Here is a 16091-nt window from a genome sequence, read left to right as displayed (position 1 = left end):
GGAAATGATGGGGTTTTCATCATCTTATTCATCCTTGTTAACTATGAATATATGTTCACAGCCACTCGCATATGCTAACCTGTGAGAGGCTGTCTTGGGGCAGGAATTCCTCCTTCAAGAATTCAGAGACAAAACGGCTGATTGATTGATAGACACCAGAACCAACCCACTAAACAATATGATTTTTCTTCTTAATAAAAAGGGAGATCCAAAAAAAAAAAGGAGATCCAAAAAGGGAACCTCTATGGGGAAATAATGATGAATTAGATCTTGGATATACTGAGGTGTTTGTTAGTGTAACTTCTAGAAGGAACTAGGTTTCTAGCTTAAAGGTGGAACTACAATGAGAGTTTAGGACAAGGACATGTTTTTAGGACAAATGAGACGGGGCTGAAGAGCAGATGTGCAGGACTTAGGTGGAGCAGAGCAGAGCTGTTGCTGGAGGAGTCCCCGTGTGGCCAGTGCACCCCCAGACACCCCAGCTCGCAGTGACAAGGGGCGTGTTGCCCTGTGGGCAAGGGGCGGGCTGGGGAGGTTCAGGAACAGGCCTGCATTCACTTACCCAGATAACTGCCACGCCAGGACTTCGTTCGTGTGTTATAACTTGGAAAGCTGGAGCCTCTTCCACTTACATGAGGAGAACGACATTCTCTATAAACGGAGGAAGAAGGAAAAGATGTGGGTGAAGATTCAGAGATTTTTGGAAAGGAGACGGGGAAACAGCAGAGGACTATGTCATCTCAGTCCTCAGTTCAGGAGAGGGTGAGGGCACTGCCCACAGCAACGCTGCATGTCTGTCCCCATCACAGAAATAGACCCTGCTGAAGAGCCGCCTTTGTCCAGGATGCCTAGGACTGGCATCTTCAAGGACCATAGTAAACGTCTCCTTTGTAAAGGGGCAACTCCTGCTCTCCTCAGGGACTCTGATAATATTACACCTTTTGTGCTAATCAGTTCATCTTTTCCAAAGGAAACCTGAATTTCGACCCCACCCTCATTAATAGACCCCTACAGTAACCTCTGATACAAAGTAGACAAAGAAACTAAAAGAGAAAGAACCCCAAAAGGAGAAAACAAAGTTTCATTGTCTCTAGAAACGTCAGTGTGTTTCATTTCTATATCCATGGGTGACATCCTCAGGAGACCATAGCTTACAGAACTGAACACATTTGTGTTTTTTGTTTTAATTTTACCAATCCAGAAGTCTAGCAGAAAAACTTAAGGGTGCCACTTCTGTATCTCAAAGGACAAAAACATCAAGAAATGTGGAAAATAAGAAACTGAGTGCTCAATGATTACAATATGGCACACATCCATAGAACGAAATGCTACTCAGCCATAACAGCTAACACATAACGTAACACTTAAGTGCTTTCCACGTACTAACTCGTTCAATTCTTCCAACAATCCTGAATTCGATTATCTCCATTTTACAGACGAGTAAACTTACAGATGAGAAGCCAGGTTACCCTAGTAGCAAGTGGCTGAGCCAAGATTTGAAGGCAGGTCCTCCTGCCCCCAGAGTTCCTGGGGCCAGCCCCATGCTCTGCTGTGCAGCACTGCAGGAGATGCTCACTGCAGAACAGTAATTTAGTGATTATTAGTAACAAAAAGAGAAGGAAATGGGTTGAGCTTCTGGTAGGAAGGATTTGAGACCAGTATATGCAGAAACCACAGAAAGTGAATAGGCTTTGGAAAAAGCGTCTTTGGGCTCTGAACAGTGTCACAAAGTTGGAGGGACCCTTCCCTTGCACAGGTCCCCTCCTGTCATCCCTACAACTGGAGTGCGGGGCAGAGCCTCCAGGCATGCTGCGGCACCGGCTGCCAGTGACTCCCTGCCCTTCCTGCCTTGCTTGGCTCCTGTGTCCTCAGTCCCTGATGTTCAGTTTAAACCTATTTGTGTGGAGAAGCTGCTCCCTTGTTTTCCAACCTTTGAGCAATTTCCATTTCACCAAAAAAGCAGCACAGTAGCTTCTTCCTTCACCGGTCAAGTGCTTCTTCCCCTTAATCCTCCAGCCCAGGCTCAGCCAGAGGGCTTTGATCCTGCCTCTCCTCTCCCTCAGCAATGTAAACACGCAGTCCTGAAGATAGATATTCCTAGGGAGCCACCCAGGGACAGGCGTGAATATGCATAATTGCCAGTGTTGACTCAGTATCTCTGCGGATTACGCAGGTTTCAACCCCTGGCGGAGTTCATTTTTGCCGGATCTCACTAAAGGAGCTGGAGACAAAGTGCTAAAAGGGCCTCAGGGAAGAAAAATATTTAATAAAAAGCAAAGCCCTCATACCTGGTCATCCCGTTTCATTCCTGATGTTCCACCAAGCCAGAGTGCATCCTGGGAAGGGTCAAAGCGTACTCTGGAGCCCATCTCAGCACAGTGATGCCCATTCAGCCAACACTGGGTCGGGCTGATTTGGAGACCTGGTTGGAAGCGGGGAAACCAGAAGCTGGCATTCTCTTACCGCATCAGCCGCAGGACTCTCTCTCGGTTAACCCAGCTGCGTAAGTCGGATGACCAGGAAGGGCAGGGCCTCTTCCTTCTACAGACTTCACTCACTCTACAGTAAAAACGTGTTGTGCTGCCGACACCTTCAAAGTGGTAGCCAGTCTGAACCCGGCGAATTTGTATGAGACTAGGAGTCATTGCTTCATCGGGTACATGTGCAAACTGTACTGGGCTTGGCGTGGAATCCAGCGATGAAAACATGCAGGCCCTACCCTCACGGAGCATGGATCCTGGAAAGCCAATCTGGAAAGTTTACCAGCTGTACATTTCCATTTATAACATTCTTGAAACAGCAACATTACAGAGAACAGACTAGTGGTTGCCAGGGGACAGGGACGGAGGGGAGGGGATGTCACTACAGAGGGGCAGCACAGGGGTTCCGCTGTGATGATGAACAGGCTGCATCTTGGTTGTGGTGGTGATTACATGAATCTATAAGCGGGACTAAATCGCACAGAACTGCACACGCGCACACAGGAATGCAGGCAGAACTGGTGGATACTGATTAAGGTCTGTGGTCTGCATGGCTCTGTTGTACCAATGAACATTTCCTGGACATAAAACTACACATTATATAAGATGTCACCACTGAGGGAAGCTGAGGGAAGGGTTCACCAGTCTCTCTTTTTTTAAACTTCCTCTAAGTCTATAATTATTTCAAAATAAGTTTTTTTTAAATAATGATATAGAAACTCCCTTCTCTTTTATGCTTTTGAAAGGAATATGGAAACAAAAATGGGCCTTAATACAACAAAAATTTTTAAATAAAATTTGTCCTCGTGCACTTCAGGTACTCCATCTATGATCAAATAAAACACTGCTGATGGGAAACGGCGCTCCCTGCAGCTTTCCCTGCCACTTCTCTGCGCCCACAGGGTCTGTGCGAGACTTCCTAGCTGAGTGTGGGCCTGGAGGAGCCCCAGGCAAGGGAGGGGCGCTGGTCAGAGGTGTGTCTAGGAACACGGAGGCTTTACCTGCTTGCCCTCCCCAGAAGCAGCCAGTGCATTACCCCTGCAGCCAGAGGAGTCCTCCCCTTCGCTGGGCATTCTGCACCCCTTCTCCCTCCTCCTGGGTCCTCACTGGCTTCCCCTTCTGACTGCTCTGAGTGTCACTGATGCTCACTCCCTTTCTTGGAACTGCTCTCCTGAAGCCGCCCCATAGCTGCCTTCCCTCAGGTGCTTGGGCTAAATCACCTTCCCTTACTCAGAAGTAATAAAATGACAAGAAAAAGAAGAATTCCACTATATAGCAGGCCCTGGTGAAACTGCGGCAGAATTGAGATTATGTGATCATGCTTTCTCCTTTGAGAGCGATAGCCCCCTCTGGTTTCACTGGCAAAATCCATTTTCATGTGGCCTACTGTTTGCTGCCCATGAATATCTCAGCACCAGAATCACGAGCAGGAGTGCTTGCCAGGCTTTGACATTTCCATTTAAAAGATGAATTAATTCTGAGCTGAGCCAAGAGTCCCTTTTCTCTCGAAAGAATGTGTTAGCTTCAAGCCCTCAGGCCCCTGGAGCATTGGTGAGGTCTCTCTCATACCAGTCCCACTTGAAGGTGAGTCAGCCCTTCCGTGAGGGCAAGTGAGGTATCTGACATAAAAAACCTAAGGCTGCAATGAAAAGGGCATGTTTCACTGTGGGTTTAGGTAAGTTTAGGCCCCGTCTCCCTGGTCTCCATCTGAAAGAGAGTAAGGGTTTGCCCACGGGGAGCATCTGATTCTCAGGGGAGAGACCTCCTGATGAGCTCGAGGGCTCTTGCCCGCCCCTGCTCTGCGAGGGCCCTGCGTCCAAGGGGCTTGAGGGAAGCAGATGAGCTGTTCTCGCCTCGGGGCGCAGGGAAGGCTGTCCCCCCTCCAGGTGACGGGTGACAGGCTGAGGCCTACATCACAATAAACAATGTTTGCACTGGAAGCCATGAGCAGGGCGACAGATTGTTAGGAAAGCCTGCAGATGGCTCTGTTAATAAAGCCGCCATTCACAGCCGCCCAGGCTGAAGTGGTTTCTATGGGAAACCCTCACATTGAAACAGAAGGAAGTTCTTTTAAATTATAGTAGATAATAACATTTTTTATTAAATGTTATCAAATTTCAACACCTGGATTTGCCTGGGAGGACACTCAGGAAACCAGAGGGGCCATCTGCACTGCTGGGAACTATGACCCAAGCACGGGAGATTTCTCAGGTATGCCCTTGACCTGAGGATCTTCGCACCTCCCTGTTCTGATTCAATGTTAGGGTCTGTTCTATGCCACTCATTCCGCAGCGCTGGGGACACATTCTAGTGACCATGGGAGGACTGGGAGGGCAGCCTCCAGGTCACTCTACGGAGCTAGCCCAGGGCTTGATCTCTGGGCGTGTGAGCGACACTGGTCACATCCTCTTTCTTGAAAACCCTATCCTCTCCTGCCAGGCACCACCGGCTTCAGGTTTCTTTCTTTCTTCCCTCCATCCGCCCTTCCTCCTTCCTTATTTCCCCTTCTTTCCTTCCTTCCATCTTCCTTCTGAAGGGCAGCAGAACATGCCAGCCCCAAATATGCCACTTTGGTATGTTGATTATTCTGAGCTGTAGGCACCTGAAAAACAGCCAATCCAATGAGAGGCTTTCTCTGAACTCCCCATCTGCCTAAAGACAGATGCTCCAAAAGGAACTCAATTGTCAAAGATCCCCTCCCTGGGGCTTCCCTGGTGGCGCAGTGGTTGGGAGTCCGCCTGCCGATGCAGGGGACACGGGTTCGTGCCCAGGTCCGGGAGGATCCCACATGCTGCGGAGCGGCTGGGCCCGTGAGCCATGGCTGCTGAGCCTGCGCGTCCGGAGCCTGTGCTTCGCAACGGGAGGGGCCACAACAGTGAGAGCCCCGCGTACCGCAAAAAAAAAAAAAAAAAGATCCCCTCCCAGGAGCTTCATCAACCAAGGGAGATTGACTCTCATCCCAGGAGAGGAGACTGGAGTCCACACCACACCCAGACACACTTGTCACAAACCATCACACCTCCCATCCACCATTCTAAGGGTCCTTCATCTTCCCTAAAATTCATGCACTCTCCCCTAGGAGGCCTCCCTCCCTCCCTTTTCCCTACTAAGATGGTATTTAAGCCTGAATTTTAAGCCTGCTTGGGGAGTTGCTCATTTTTCCCTGAGTACCTCCCACGTACACATGAGGTATATGTGTTCGTAAACTTCTGTTTGTTTGTCTCTTGTTTATCTGTCTTTTACTACAGGGGTCTCAGCCAAGAACTCACAGGGTGGAAGGAAAATTATTTTTCCTCCCCTACACTTCCATCTTCCTTCCCTTCTTTCTTAAGTTTTTAAAGATTTTTTTTTTTTTTTTTTAGGTATAACTTACAGTAAAGTGCAGACATCTCGGGGTATCTGCCTACACGTGTACACACCCACCCAGATGAAGAGCTGGCACGTTCCCGGCACAGAAGCCTGCCCTGTGATACCCTCCCGTCAGTACTCCCTCTCTGTTCTGACCTCTATCACCATAGATTGGCTCTGCCCAGCTTTGACTTCTATCTAAATGCAATCACAGGGTATGCTCTCTTTTGTGTCCAGCTTCTTTCACTCAACATGATGTCTGTGTTCCTTATGTTCTTAGACCCTAGGAGCCATCACAGCTCTTGTCCTCTCCACCTGCTCCTGAAATACTGGTATTTCCCCCATTCTATTTCCTCACATTCATACACTTCCTAACAATGTAGCAGACCCCAGGCTTCCACTGCCCCTGCGTCCTGCCACCTCTCAAGTTCCTACCTCCAGTCCAGACCCCTGGGCTTATCTCCAGACACAACTGCTGACTGGAATTCCTTGCCTAGAGGGCTCACAGGCAATCCACTGTTTCCCACACGTGCCCTGCCCTGTTGACCCCCCAGTCCTGCACCTCCACTCACGCAGGAGCCAGGCTGAGTCATCCCGGGAGCACTCAGAAGCCTGCCTCACCCTGACCTCCGATGTCCAACTAAGCGTCAGGCTGTGTTCACTCTGCCTTCTTAACATCCCTGGGCTTCACGCCTCTCTCTCCATGCCCGCTGCCACTGGTCCCCAGGCTCTCATCATCTCTCAAATGAACTGTTAAAATAACTCTTAACTAGCCCAAGGCTGCGAGTCTTTTTCCCCTCCAATCTGTCCTCCATATTGGCACCATGGATTCAAAAGAACCAAAAGAACACTGGATTCTGTGGCCATCCCAACACATACCCTTCTTGCTTACCGACTAGAGTCCAAGCCCGCTCTGGCACGGCCCCTGGCCTAAGCCTGCCTCTCCCCCACCTCCTCTCACACATCAGCAAGTACCTCTCCCTCAGGCCAAATGCCCTTCCCCACTGTATGTAGCAGGGAACTCCTGACGCATCACTACGCAATTTCCACAGTGTCCCCTCTGAAGGTGTCCCTGCCACTCCTTGGCCTTCCTGGACCCTGGCCCTGCCTCTGGACAGTTCTGTTGCACTTTGGTTGTGCCCATGATTCTCTGACCTCGGGGACCAAGGACGGCATCACCTCTCTCTGGTCTCTACTGCCCAACACAGAATCTGGCACGCAGCAATTACGGAATAAATGGTACATGCTGTTAAAGCTTCCTGACAGTGAAGATGGGGCAAGTCCCCAGTCTGCTAGGGAGATGGGCTGCTAATCCTCAGGTAACCCCAGATCTGCTCACGGAAAAGCCCTGTGGGAAAAGACAACAGGGCACCTGATGGCCCATAAGGGAAGGCCAGAAAGCTCATCAGGAGTCAGAGACAGCCCAGGGAGCTGGGGCACCAGGAAAGAGAAGAGCCAACTTGACTTCAAGCCCCAGCTCAGACGTGGCCAGGTCGCCTGGCACCACTAGGAAACCGCAGACCCGAGGCGCTCCTGGGTCTGAAGCCTGAGGCATGACCATCTTCCCAAGTGGAGTCAGGCTGCCCCTTCTGTTTTTAGCAGCATCTGGTCCAGATCCCAGACCACTATGGGCTTCTTCTAGGCCCAGAGCACAGCACAAGCTCAGCAAAGACCGGCAAGCAACCCCCGCACATTCCCATTCCCAAGACACACAAATAAGGGTACAGTCAGCACCTCTGACCTCTATCCGGACCTGAAGCTGAAGAAAGCAGATCTCCTCTCCCTGCCTCCTGAGTTCTGGGGGCCTGGAGTGAGTGATCCATCTTGAGAAATCCTGGGTTGGCTTAAAGACTCATAATACCTCACATCCACAATCATGCAGGAAAATATGCTGCATGACAAGGTATAGGTAAGTCCTAGAGCAGAGACACAGACCTTCTATCTCACCGCCTCCCTCCCCGCTGCTGCAGTCACGAGCCCGGAGCCCGAGTATGCTGACTCCTTCAGGACACTGAGGCTGCAGACAGGCCCGGATGAACTGACCCATCACTCAGCAGGAACGAAGCCACCCACACCCAAAGCACAGAGGCCCAGGGGGAGTTAGGTCACAGTATGGCAGGACACCCTCTCCCAACCCACAAGGCCCTCCTGGGAAGACCTTCCCCGGGGCCTGCCCCTGCCCAAGTTGGCCTGAACTGGGCAGGCGACCTTAACTAGTCCTTCATTTTATCTCCCGTGGCCGCAGGACATGTTTTTGCAAATTACACACCTCAGCCCAAGCACCTGCAGTGATTACTTACCCCAGCCCTCCTCTGCAGCTGCGGCCTACTTCCCCTGGTGCAATTCCTTCTGATGCTAAGTGAACAGGACCCCGACTAAGGGAGGGATGGGCAGACACATAAAGTTATGAACCGATTTTCCAAATGACCGTTTCTTCAAGGACATAATTCCAGAGAAGAAAAGGGAACAGACACCAAGTATAAACAAAGGCTCTTCTGTGTGACTCTACTTTAATTAGAATGACAACTAACTGAAAGCAGTTTAATGTTGGTTCACAAAAGGTTAATGGAATTCATGTTTTGTAGATGCCGAATGCAACAGAGACTTAGCCAGAAACACAAATCTAACCTTTATTCTCTTTTAATTATTCGGTCAGAATAATTTCCTGGGAGCAGGCTTAGTCTCTGGATGGCTTTAATTAAACACAACTGAACTCTGAAGCTGACATCAACTCATCCAGCTGCAGCTCAATTTTCAAATTAATCTGCTATCTCACAAGGTTTTGTGGCCTAAGCAGGGGAGGTGTCGGGGAGCGGAAGATGGGCTTGGAGCCTGACAGGTATTAACCAATTCTAGAGCATCTTACATCCTTCCCCCACCCTCTCCAGTGGCAAGGCACTTCTGTAACTCCTGCCAGGACTTCCCTGAGGGGAGGGGCCCAGGCTAAGCTGAGCAACCAGGCTGCCTCCTTCCTTGGCCATCTCCCAAAGTCCTGGGCTCAAGCTCCACTCTCTCAACACCTTCAGCATAAGCCCGGTACAGCCACAGCCTGAAGTGCTCAGAGTGCGCAAACGTGTGAAAAGCCGGGGCGTGGCCTTCCTGCCTGGCGAGGTGCCCTCAGGAAACACCCTTATTTTGAGACGACTTCCCTTACAGCACTCCTCCCCACCGCCGCCCCCACCACCACCACCAGGCCGCAGTACCAGCCTCTCCTTTTCTGCCTTTGAAAACCCAGGTCCCTAATTTTGTCAGTTACAGTTTATAGCCATATCGAGGCCCTTTCGCAGTGAGCTTCTTCTGCTTCTTTCTGAAACTTTCCCTGCCGACTGGGAGGCAACCCCACCACTTCTTACAGCCTAGGGCACTTCAGCCGACTCCCACCATAATGCTATTTGGAGTAGGCAAGGATTCCAATCTGGCTAGTACATGCTAGACAGTCTGAAAGACCTATGCTTGGGCCCTGAGGTACAACCATGTGACCATGACAAAGCTCAGTGTCAATGGACAAGGTCAGGCCATGATGTCCTAGGAGGGCTGTGACAGAACTCAAGAAAAAAAAAGTATCTAAAGAATGCTATTCCAGCCACCCCGCTTGCCCTGTTTCCATTAGGATTTTGCAGCAGCTTCCTTAGAAAAGAGCTCTAACAGACTCTGGACCCTGAGCAAACAGCATCTCATCTCAATCTGGCCATCCCAACCCATCCTGCAGCAGCACAGCACCCCCGCACCACACAAAGGTCAGGATTCCTGATTCGGGCTTATGCAAATGCAAATGACCCATCCCCTCTAATCTTCCGCCAGGAGGTGGCTGGGCCACCCCAGTTGCTCTGTTCATGTAATGAGAGCCAGGGTCAGCTGATGCTCCCCTCATAACTATGGGGCCGACCCACTAAGCCAAGGTGCAACATGGGTCCCGGAACAGAAGCCACAGCCAGGCTTCCTCTACCTGCACCCAGCCAGGGGGCAACCTGTCCTCAAGCAACCAAACCCCACCAGTCTTATGGAGCTCCCAAATCAGGACAGGTGAAGGATAACAGAATTCCTTCATAACAGTTTCTTGACCATATGGTTTACCAACCCTAAGCGATTGAGAGACAACCTGAAAAGGACCTAAAAATAATTCTTATAACAGTTTCCTTAAATATCATCACAGTGTTTGCTTACAAAGGCAAAGTATCTGATTCATCTTGGGGTCCCAGGCTTTGGCACACTAATTAAATATCTGGAAGAAGCAGATTAGTGGAACTCCTTAATGACTGACTGTGGGTCAGAGGCAGCCCTGGATGACCAAGGTTGACAGCCACTGAATCTGACAAGAGGAGCACTAAGGAGAGGGTCCCACTTCTCAACCCCGACGCAGGCAGTCTTTGGTGCTAGATTAAAGAGTGCTCCAATCCAGGATATGTGCAGTCAAAATGTCAAATAAATGTATTAAATCACTGGAATCAGACAGTATCAGAATTTCTAAGCAGTCAGTCAATCATTATTGTCCCTGGTATAACCTCTAGCTACTGAATATCAACAGGCCAGAAAGTGAAAGGTTTGCACAGCTTCCAGCCATAAGAAAAGCCCAAGAGAAGACTTGGGCATTAGGAACCTCAACGTCAGACAAGGCTGAGAAGCCAGCCCAGGGCCACACACATAATGGAGAGGAAAAGTATATAAACCAGAGAAAGCCAGCCAGTGCTGTAACAGTCAATCCCACCCTCACCAGGCCACTGACAGCTTCACACTGGAGTCACAGGATATGAGAGGCCAGGAAGGAGAGGGAAAGCTTGTTGGACCCAGAAAGGGACTCTGGCTGAGAGAGAAAACAGAGAAGGGGTAAACGGGCACTTCTTTGAAAGGAAAAGTATAAAGCTGCCATTTCAACCTTTCTTGCTCTTGTTTACCCTAAAAGGATTTTGAAAATCTATGTATTCCCCTTTGTATTATGTAAGCTTAACATCTAAAGTTTTTCATTATAATTTTAAATAGTTGCAAAGACAGTTTCTGGTGTATTGTAAATAATGGCGTAAACTATTAAGTCACTCATATAAATGTATCCAGTGGACTGTAAATACCATCACAATTAGACACCTACCTTCATCTAGTTAAAAATACAAATGTCTATTTAAGTCAGAAATTTCTTCTTCAATTGGTAGCTCCATTACTCTCCTCCATCTAGAATTTTACCCCCCACATTTTACCCTAATGTAACACATTTTTAGGCTTGAAAGTCTCTTATTGACCATACTTATAATTCCCTGTAACATATCAAATTTCCTGTGACCTCATAAGCTCTAAGTGTTCAAAAATATTTTATTCTGGATTGCATGATTATGACTGCTATTAGCACATATTTCGAAACAACAGAATATAAATACTGATCATTATTAAATATGAGCAAAATTTCACTAGAAATGCATCCTGATAGAGAGAGTAAGAAGGTTCATGTTTCCAGGGATGAATCTTGCTTACTGTTAAGACAGTTTCAGCACCAATTCCATTCCTGTTTTTCATTTTTATAGATATTAAGCCCTGAGACACCTCGTTCTCATAAATAAATAGATGGCAATGGAAGTTCTGTAACAGCAACATCTCTGAATTCCTTGAACTCCCGAGTTATACACCAAAGTCATGCAATGATCTGTTATCAAAATTATTTTTAATGATCAACTGACAACTCAATTGGTTCCTCCAATTTTGTTAAAAGTAGACTCAGAAAACTTGTAACTTGTAAAAGTATTATTCCTTAGTCTTTAGACTCATATTCTCAACATTTGTATTTAGAATTATCCCCATGGCACCTCAGAGAGCAGGGCAACACACTATGGTCCTGACTAGAATGGGTGAGGGTTTGCTTTCCTTTTGCAGAATGGAAAAGGTGATAAGAGACCCCTTATGCTACTAGGCGTGTTCTCAGACAGCTCAACTTTAGAAATATAACAGAAGTTGAGGACCTAAAAATTGATTCCCTTAAAATTATCCTTGCCTGGGTACTCCATGGAGTTTTCCTACCCCCAGAGCTACATGAGTTCAGACCACTGTTGTGAAGGCTAACCACATGGCCTGGAAGAGGTGAAGAGAGTAACTGTCCCTCTGTTGACAGCATCTCATCGAGACAGCACTGACAAAGAGGATGGCCCCCCTCTAAGTAAACAATCCAACCTGGCAAGGGTTCAAAGTACCATGCTTAGAAGGAATAATCCTAACTGAGAACACGGTGAAAGGCTCGGAGCCTTCAGTTAAGACCCAAGAAGAGGACACCCTGAGCTCCTTCACTGCATCTCCCCATAGGCTGGCACCAAACAGTTGACTGGCCCAGTGGGAGACACCGGACCCACAAGGGGCCAATGATATTCTCTCTCCTGGAATTTGGAGCTAGACAACCATTTCCTACCATGTGCAACAAGAAACAGAGATAAAGCTGGTCCACAGAAACAGAGTTAAACAGCTGCACAGCCAAGAGAATAACAGAAAGGACAACCACCTTGGTCCCAAAGGTAGGCCTTGCGGCCCAGCTCCACTCAGATTCTAGAAAATCCCCCTTTCTGCATTGGCTGGTTTTAATGAATTTCTGAGACTTGCAATCAGAAGACGTTTGGCTCAGACGAGTCAGTAGAGTGCTTCTGAGGAATTCGGCCTGATGGACCAATAACATTTACAGCATTATCAAAAAGTACCTGGAAACAAGGAGGCCAAGTACATGATTAGATAGTTCACAAAAAAGGAAATATATTTTACCTTTAAAGCTAAAAAGATTTTTAAATTTTTAAATATAAATTTTAAATTAAAGAAAGATAGTCAACATCACTAATTACAGTGGAAAGACAATTTAAACCAAAGACATTTTATCATTACCAGATTGGCAAAGATGAAAAAGTTTGACAATGCATTTGGCTGACAAAGGTGAGGAGGAACAGGCACCCTCATCATGACTAAATAGGATTGTACATCCACACCATCTCTCACAGTGAGGAATAGCTATCAAAGTTAGAGATACACATTCTCTCTGCCTTAAAAGTCTCACTTCTAGGGCTTCCCTGGTGGCGCAGTGGCTGAGAGTCCGCCTGCCGATGCAGGGGACACGGGTTCGTGCCCCGGCCCGGGAGGATCCCACATGCCGCAGAGCGGCTGGGCCCGTGAGCCATGGCCGCTGGGCCTGCGTGTCCGAAGCCTGTGCTCCGCGATGGGAGAGGCCACATCAGTGAGAGGCCCGTGTACCGCAAAAAAAAAAAAAAAAAGTCTCACTTCTAGAAATTATTCTACAAATACATTCAGCAATATGTAAAATGACATGTAAAGAAGATATGTTTAAGGCAGTGTTTGTAAAAGCAAAAAATTTAAGACTAAATAGCCATCAAAAGGAGACTAGTTAGGGGCTTCCCTGGTGGTGCAGTGGTTAAGAATCCGCCTGCCAATGCAGGGGGCACAGGTTCGAGCCCTGGTCCGGGAAGAACCCACATGCCGTGGAGCAACTAAGGCTGTGGGCTACAACTACTGAGCCTGCGCTCTAGAGCCCGCGAGCCACAACTACTGAGCCCACGTGCCACAACCACTGAAGCCCGCTCACCTAGAGCCCATGCTCCACAACAAGAGAAACCACAGCAATGAGAAGCCAGTGCACCACAACGAAGAGTAGCCCTCCCTCGCCGCAACTAGAGAAAGCCTGCGCGCAGCAACGAAGACCCAACGCAGCCAAAAATTTATAAAAAAAAAAAAAATTAAATAAATAAATTTAAAAAAATTTTTTTTAAAAAGGAGACTAGTTAAACTATGGGGTATTCATAAAATGGAATACAATGCAGAAAAATGAGATAGAGAACGATCTCCAAACTATGAGTAGTAGGAATGTACAGTATCAGTTAGGCAAAAATAAAACAGACAGAGAAGGAAAATGCATCTATATATATAAACAGAACATACCTGAAAGTGAACAGAAGAAACTGGGGTAGAGAAAATACAAGGTAAACGTGGACAGCATTCTGTGTGTCAGAAAGTAAGAAACTGCTCAAAGACTGATAGGGGCATGTCAGTGGGACACAGAAGCCAAATTTGGGCCAAATTTGAGAATCAACATGAACAATGGCATGGGTGGTTATACCCTGAATGAGAAAATTACACTAAAACCTCTTAAAAGGGGAGTACTCCTCTTCACTGAGATACATCAACAATAATAATTAGAAAATCACTTTTTTTACAACCACCTTAGTAATAAATTATTCCATCAGGAATCACCAAGGAACACTAACACTGGGTACAAAACCACTGAGGACATGATATTCCCAGTCTCAAATATCACCCTACAGATTACTTATTAATTACAAAGGGGAAAGGGTATCTTTACAAGGCAGACAACATCTTAATTAAGTTAACCAACTTCAACTCTCCAATAATGGGACGAACTGGTACCAAGTGCCACCTGATACAATAAGAACACCACACCATATACAGAGAATTCCTGACTAAACTGCTCAACCTGAATCCAATCGTGAGACAGTAAGACAAATCCAAATCGAAGGATGTTCTACAAAACACTACCCTGAATTTTTCAAATAGATCAATGTCATGGAGGACAATGGGGACTCTTCTTGATAAAAGGAGACTAAAGGGACATGACAACTAAACGTCCTTATTTTTAGAAGATACTGGCTAAAGTATTTATGGCTGAATTACAATTCCATAGCTTAATCTTAAATGATTCAGCAAAAACCAAATGTGTGTGTGTGTGTGTGTGTGTGTTATGTACATACATTCATTATGTGTGCCTGTGTTTGAGAGAGCAAGAAAAAGCAAAGTGGACGATATATTGATAACTGGTGATCTAAGTGAAGAACATACAGGGATATATTGTTCTATTCTTACAATCTTTCTGTATTCTGAAGTTTTTCAAAATAAAAACTTGGGGGAAATACCAAGGAAGTTTAGACTTGTACAGACAAGGGTTTCCTAGCCTGTGAGAATGATACTGACTGTTTTCACACGCCATATTTTATCTTCAGTAAGAGGTTATTGTTCTTTGCTATGGCAAAATACAGACCACCACTTTATATAATAAAATTCCACCTTTTTCCAGCATTAATACAGGGTATGTAAAGTCCACCAATTGTGACAACACAGGAAATTACTGTCTAAATGAACTGTGTGCTACATGCACATTTCACTAAGGGGTAAGGCAGTTTCTTATAAGGAACCATACGGTAATCACGAACATGCCATTCGCCTCCTGTTACTTGACTCTGAGGAACCGTTTTGTAAAGATTATCTAGTGTCTAATTAAAAAGAAAGAAATTAGACTCGGGTTTAAGATGCCTCTGGTACGTTCTGAAATTATTTTGAAAGCTTATTTAAAAGGACTTCAAACTTGAGCTTTTTTCATTCATGTATTTATTCCACAATTAAAATAAATCGTAATGTAAAGCCATAACATTTTTAAAAGGTAAAGGAGAATTTGTGTCACAGCTGTATTAATAAAACAGACATTGGTCTAAAGTGCAACACTAAACAGGTGTTCTCTGTTCCCATGGTGGAATAAATACATAGCAATTACACGTAAAATTTCACTAAAGATCTGAGATGACGCAAATAACCCTTTGAAACAAACTGCCCAATGAACAGAGGCAGACTGCAAATAATCTCTATTAACATTTTACTGCAGGATGGAAAAATCCCCAAGGTGACGACTAACTCAAAATCTCTCATCTCATGTGCCTGGCCTTAGCTTGTTTTCCTTCCTCAGTCACATCCAAATCCAAAAAGGCTTCTCCATCCCAAGCTCAAAACTCCACCAAAAGTCCCCAAGGACCTCAGCACAGACTGCCATAATGAGACTGTGTGTAACCTTCATTCAGAACCTCCAGGGAAATCAGAAGCCCAAATGCAGAGAGCAGCAGCATTTCTTTAAACAATAGTTTTAACTGTCGAATGAGCTCTGCCAGGCCATGTGCATTTCATAACAAACCAAAATATTGTCTTAATTTGTTTTTCTTGAAGAATGTTAAATAGGCCATTCAAGTTAAAAAAAAAAATTTTTTTTACAGAAATAATGAAAAATGGAAATTCAAAGGATTTATGCTAAAAAGCAAACCAGTCCTCTGCAGCCTAACTCATTTGTTTCTGGGCTGTGATGCCATGTAGAGGGCGATCAGGCAGTAGATGGTCCCTCCCACAGTCAGCGCCATGGTTGTCCGGTAAAGCATTTGGTCAGGCAAGCCTCGTTTCAGGTGGATGGGCACACCGTCGGATTTCTTGAAAGAAAGAATTATCAAGGATATGGCTGAT

General features: G+C 46.5%; 2 protein-coding genes across 3 annotated transcripts in view; both read right to left on the bottom strand.

The window, feature by feature from the left end:
• The window catches only part of LOC149747767 (uncharacterized), a 135708-nt gene extending 119787 nt beyond the window's left edge, over positions 1-15921 (bottom strand). Inside the window, exons 1-2 of the mRNA XM_089923239.1 lie at positions 2464-15921; positions 563-651 (exon numbers count right to left, since the gene is read on the bottom strand). Coding sequence (XP_089779365.1) covers positions 563-651; positions 2464-2732 — 358 coding nt within the window. The 5' untranslated portion in view covers positions 2733-15921. The remainder of the gene's footprint in view (positions 1-562; positions 652-2463) is intronic.
• The window catches only part of COX7A2L (cytochrome c oxidase subunit 7A2 like), a 16412-nt gene continuing 15495 nt past the window's right edge, over positions 15175-16091 (bottom strand). The window contains exon 3 of one of the 2 annotated variants that reach the window (XM_022573972.2): positions 15175-16057. In XM_022573972.2, coding sequence (XP_022429680.1) covers positions 15917-16057 — 141 coding nt within the window. In that variant the 3' untranslated portion in view covers positions 15175-15916. Of the gene's footprint in view, positions 16087-16091 lie in introns of both variants that reach the window. The other variant, XM_022573973.2, reaches the window with a different exon arrangement.

Source organism: Delphinapterus leucas, chromosome 13, assembly GCF_059928025.1.
Source record: "Delphinapterus leucas isolate spDelLeu-1000000601 "Yukka" chromosome 13, BTC_Dleu_Yukka2, whole genome shotgun sequence".
NCBI lineage: Eukaryota > Metazoa > Chordata > Mammalia > Artiodactyla > Monodontidae > Delphinapterus > Delphinapterus leucas.
Note: the sequence above shows the minus strand (reverse complement) of the source record. Positions and strands in the feature narration are given on the sequence as shown.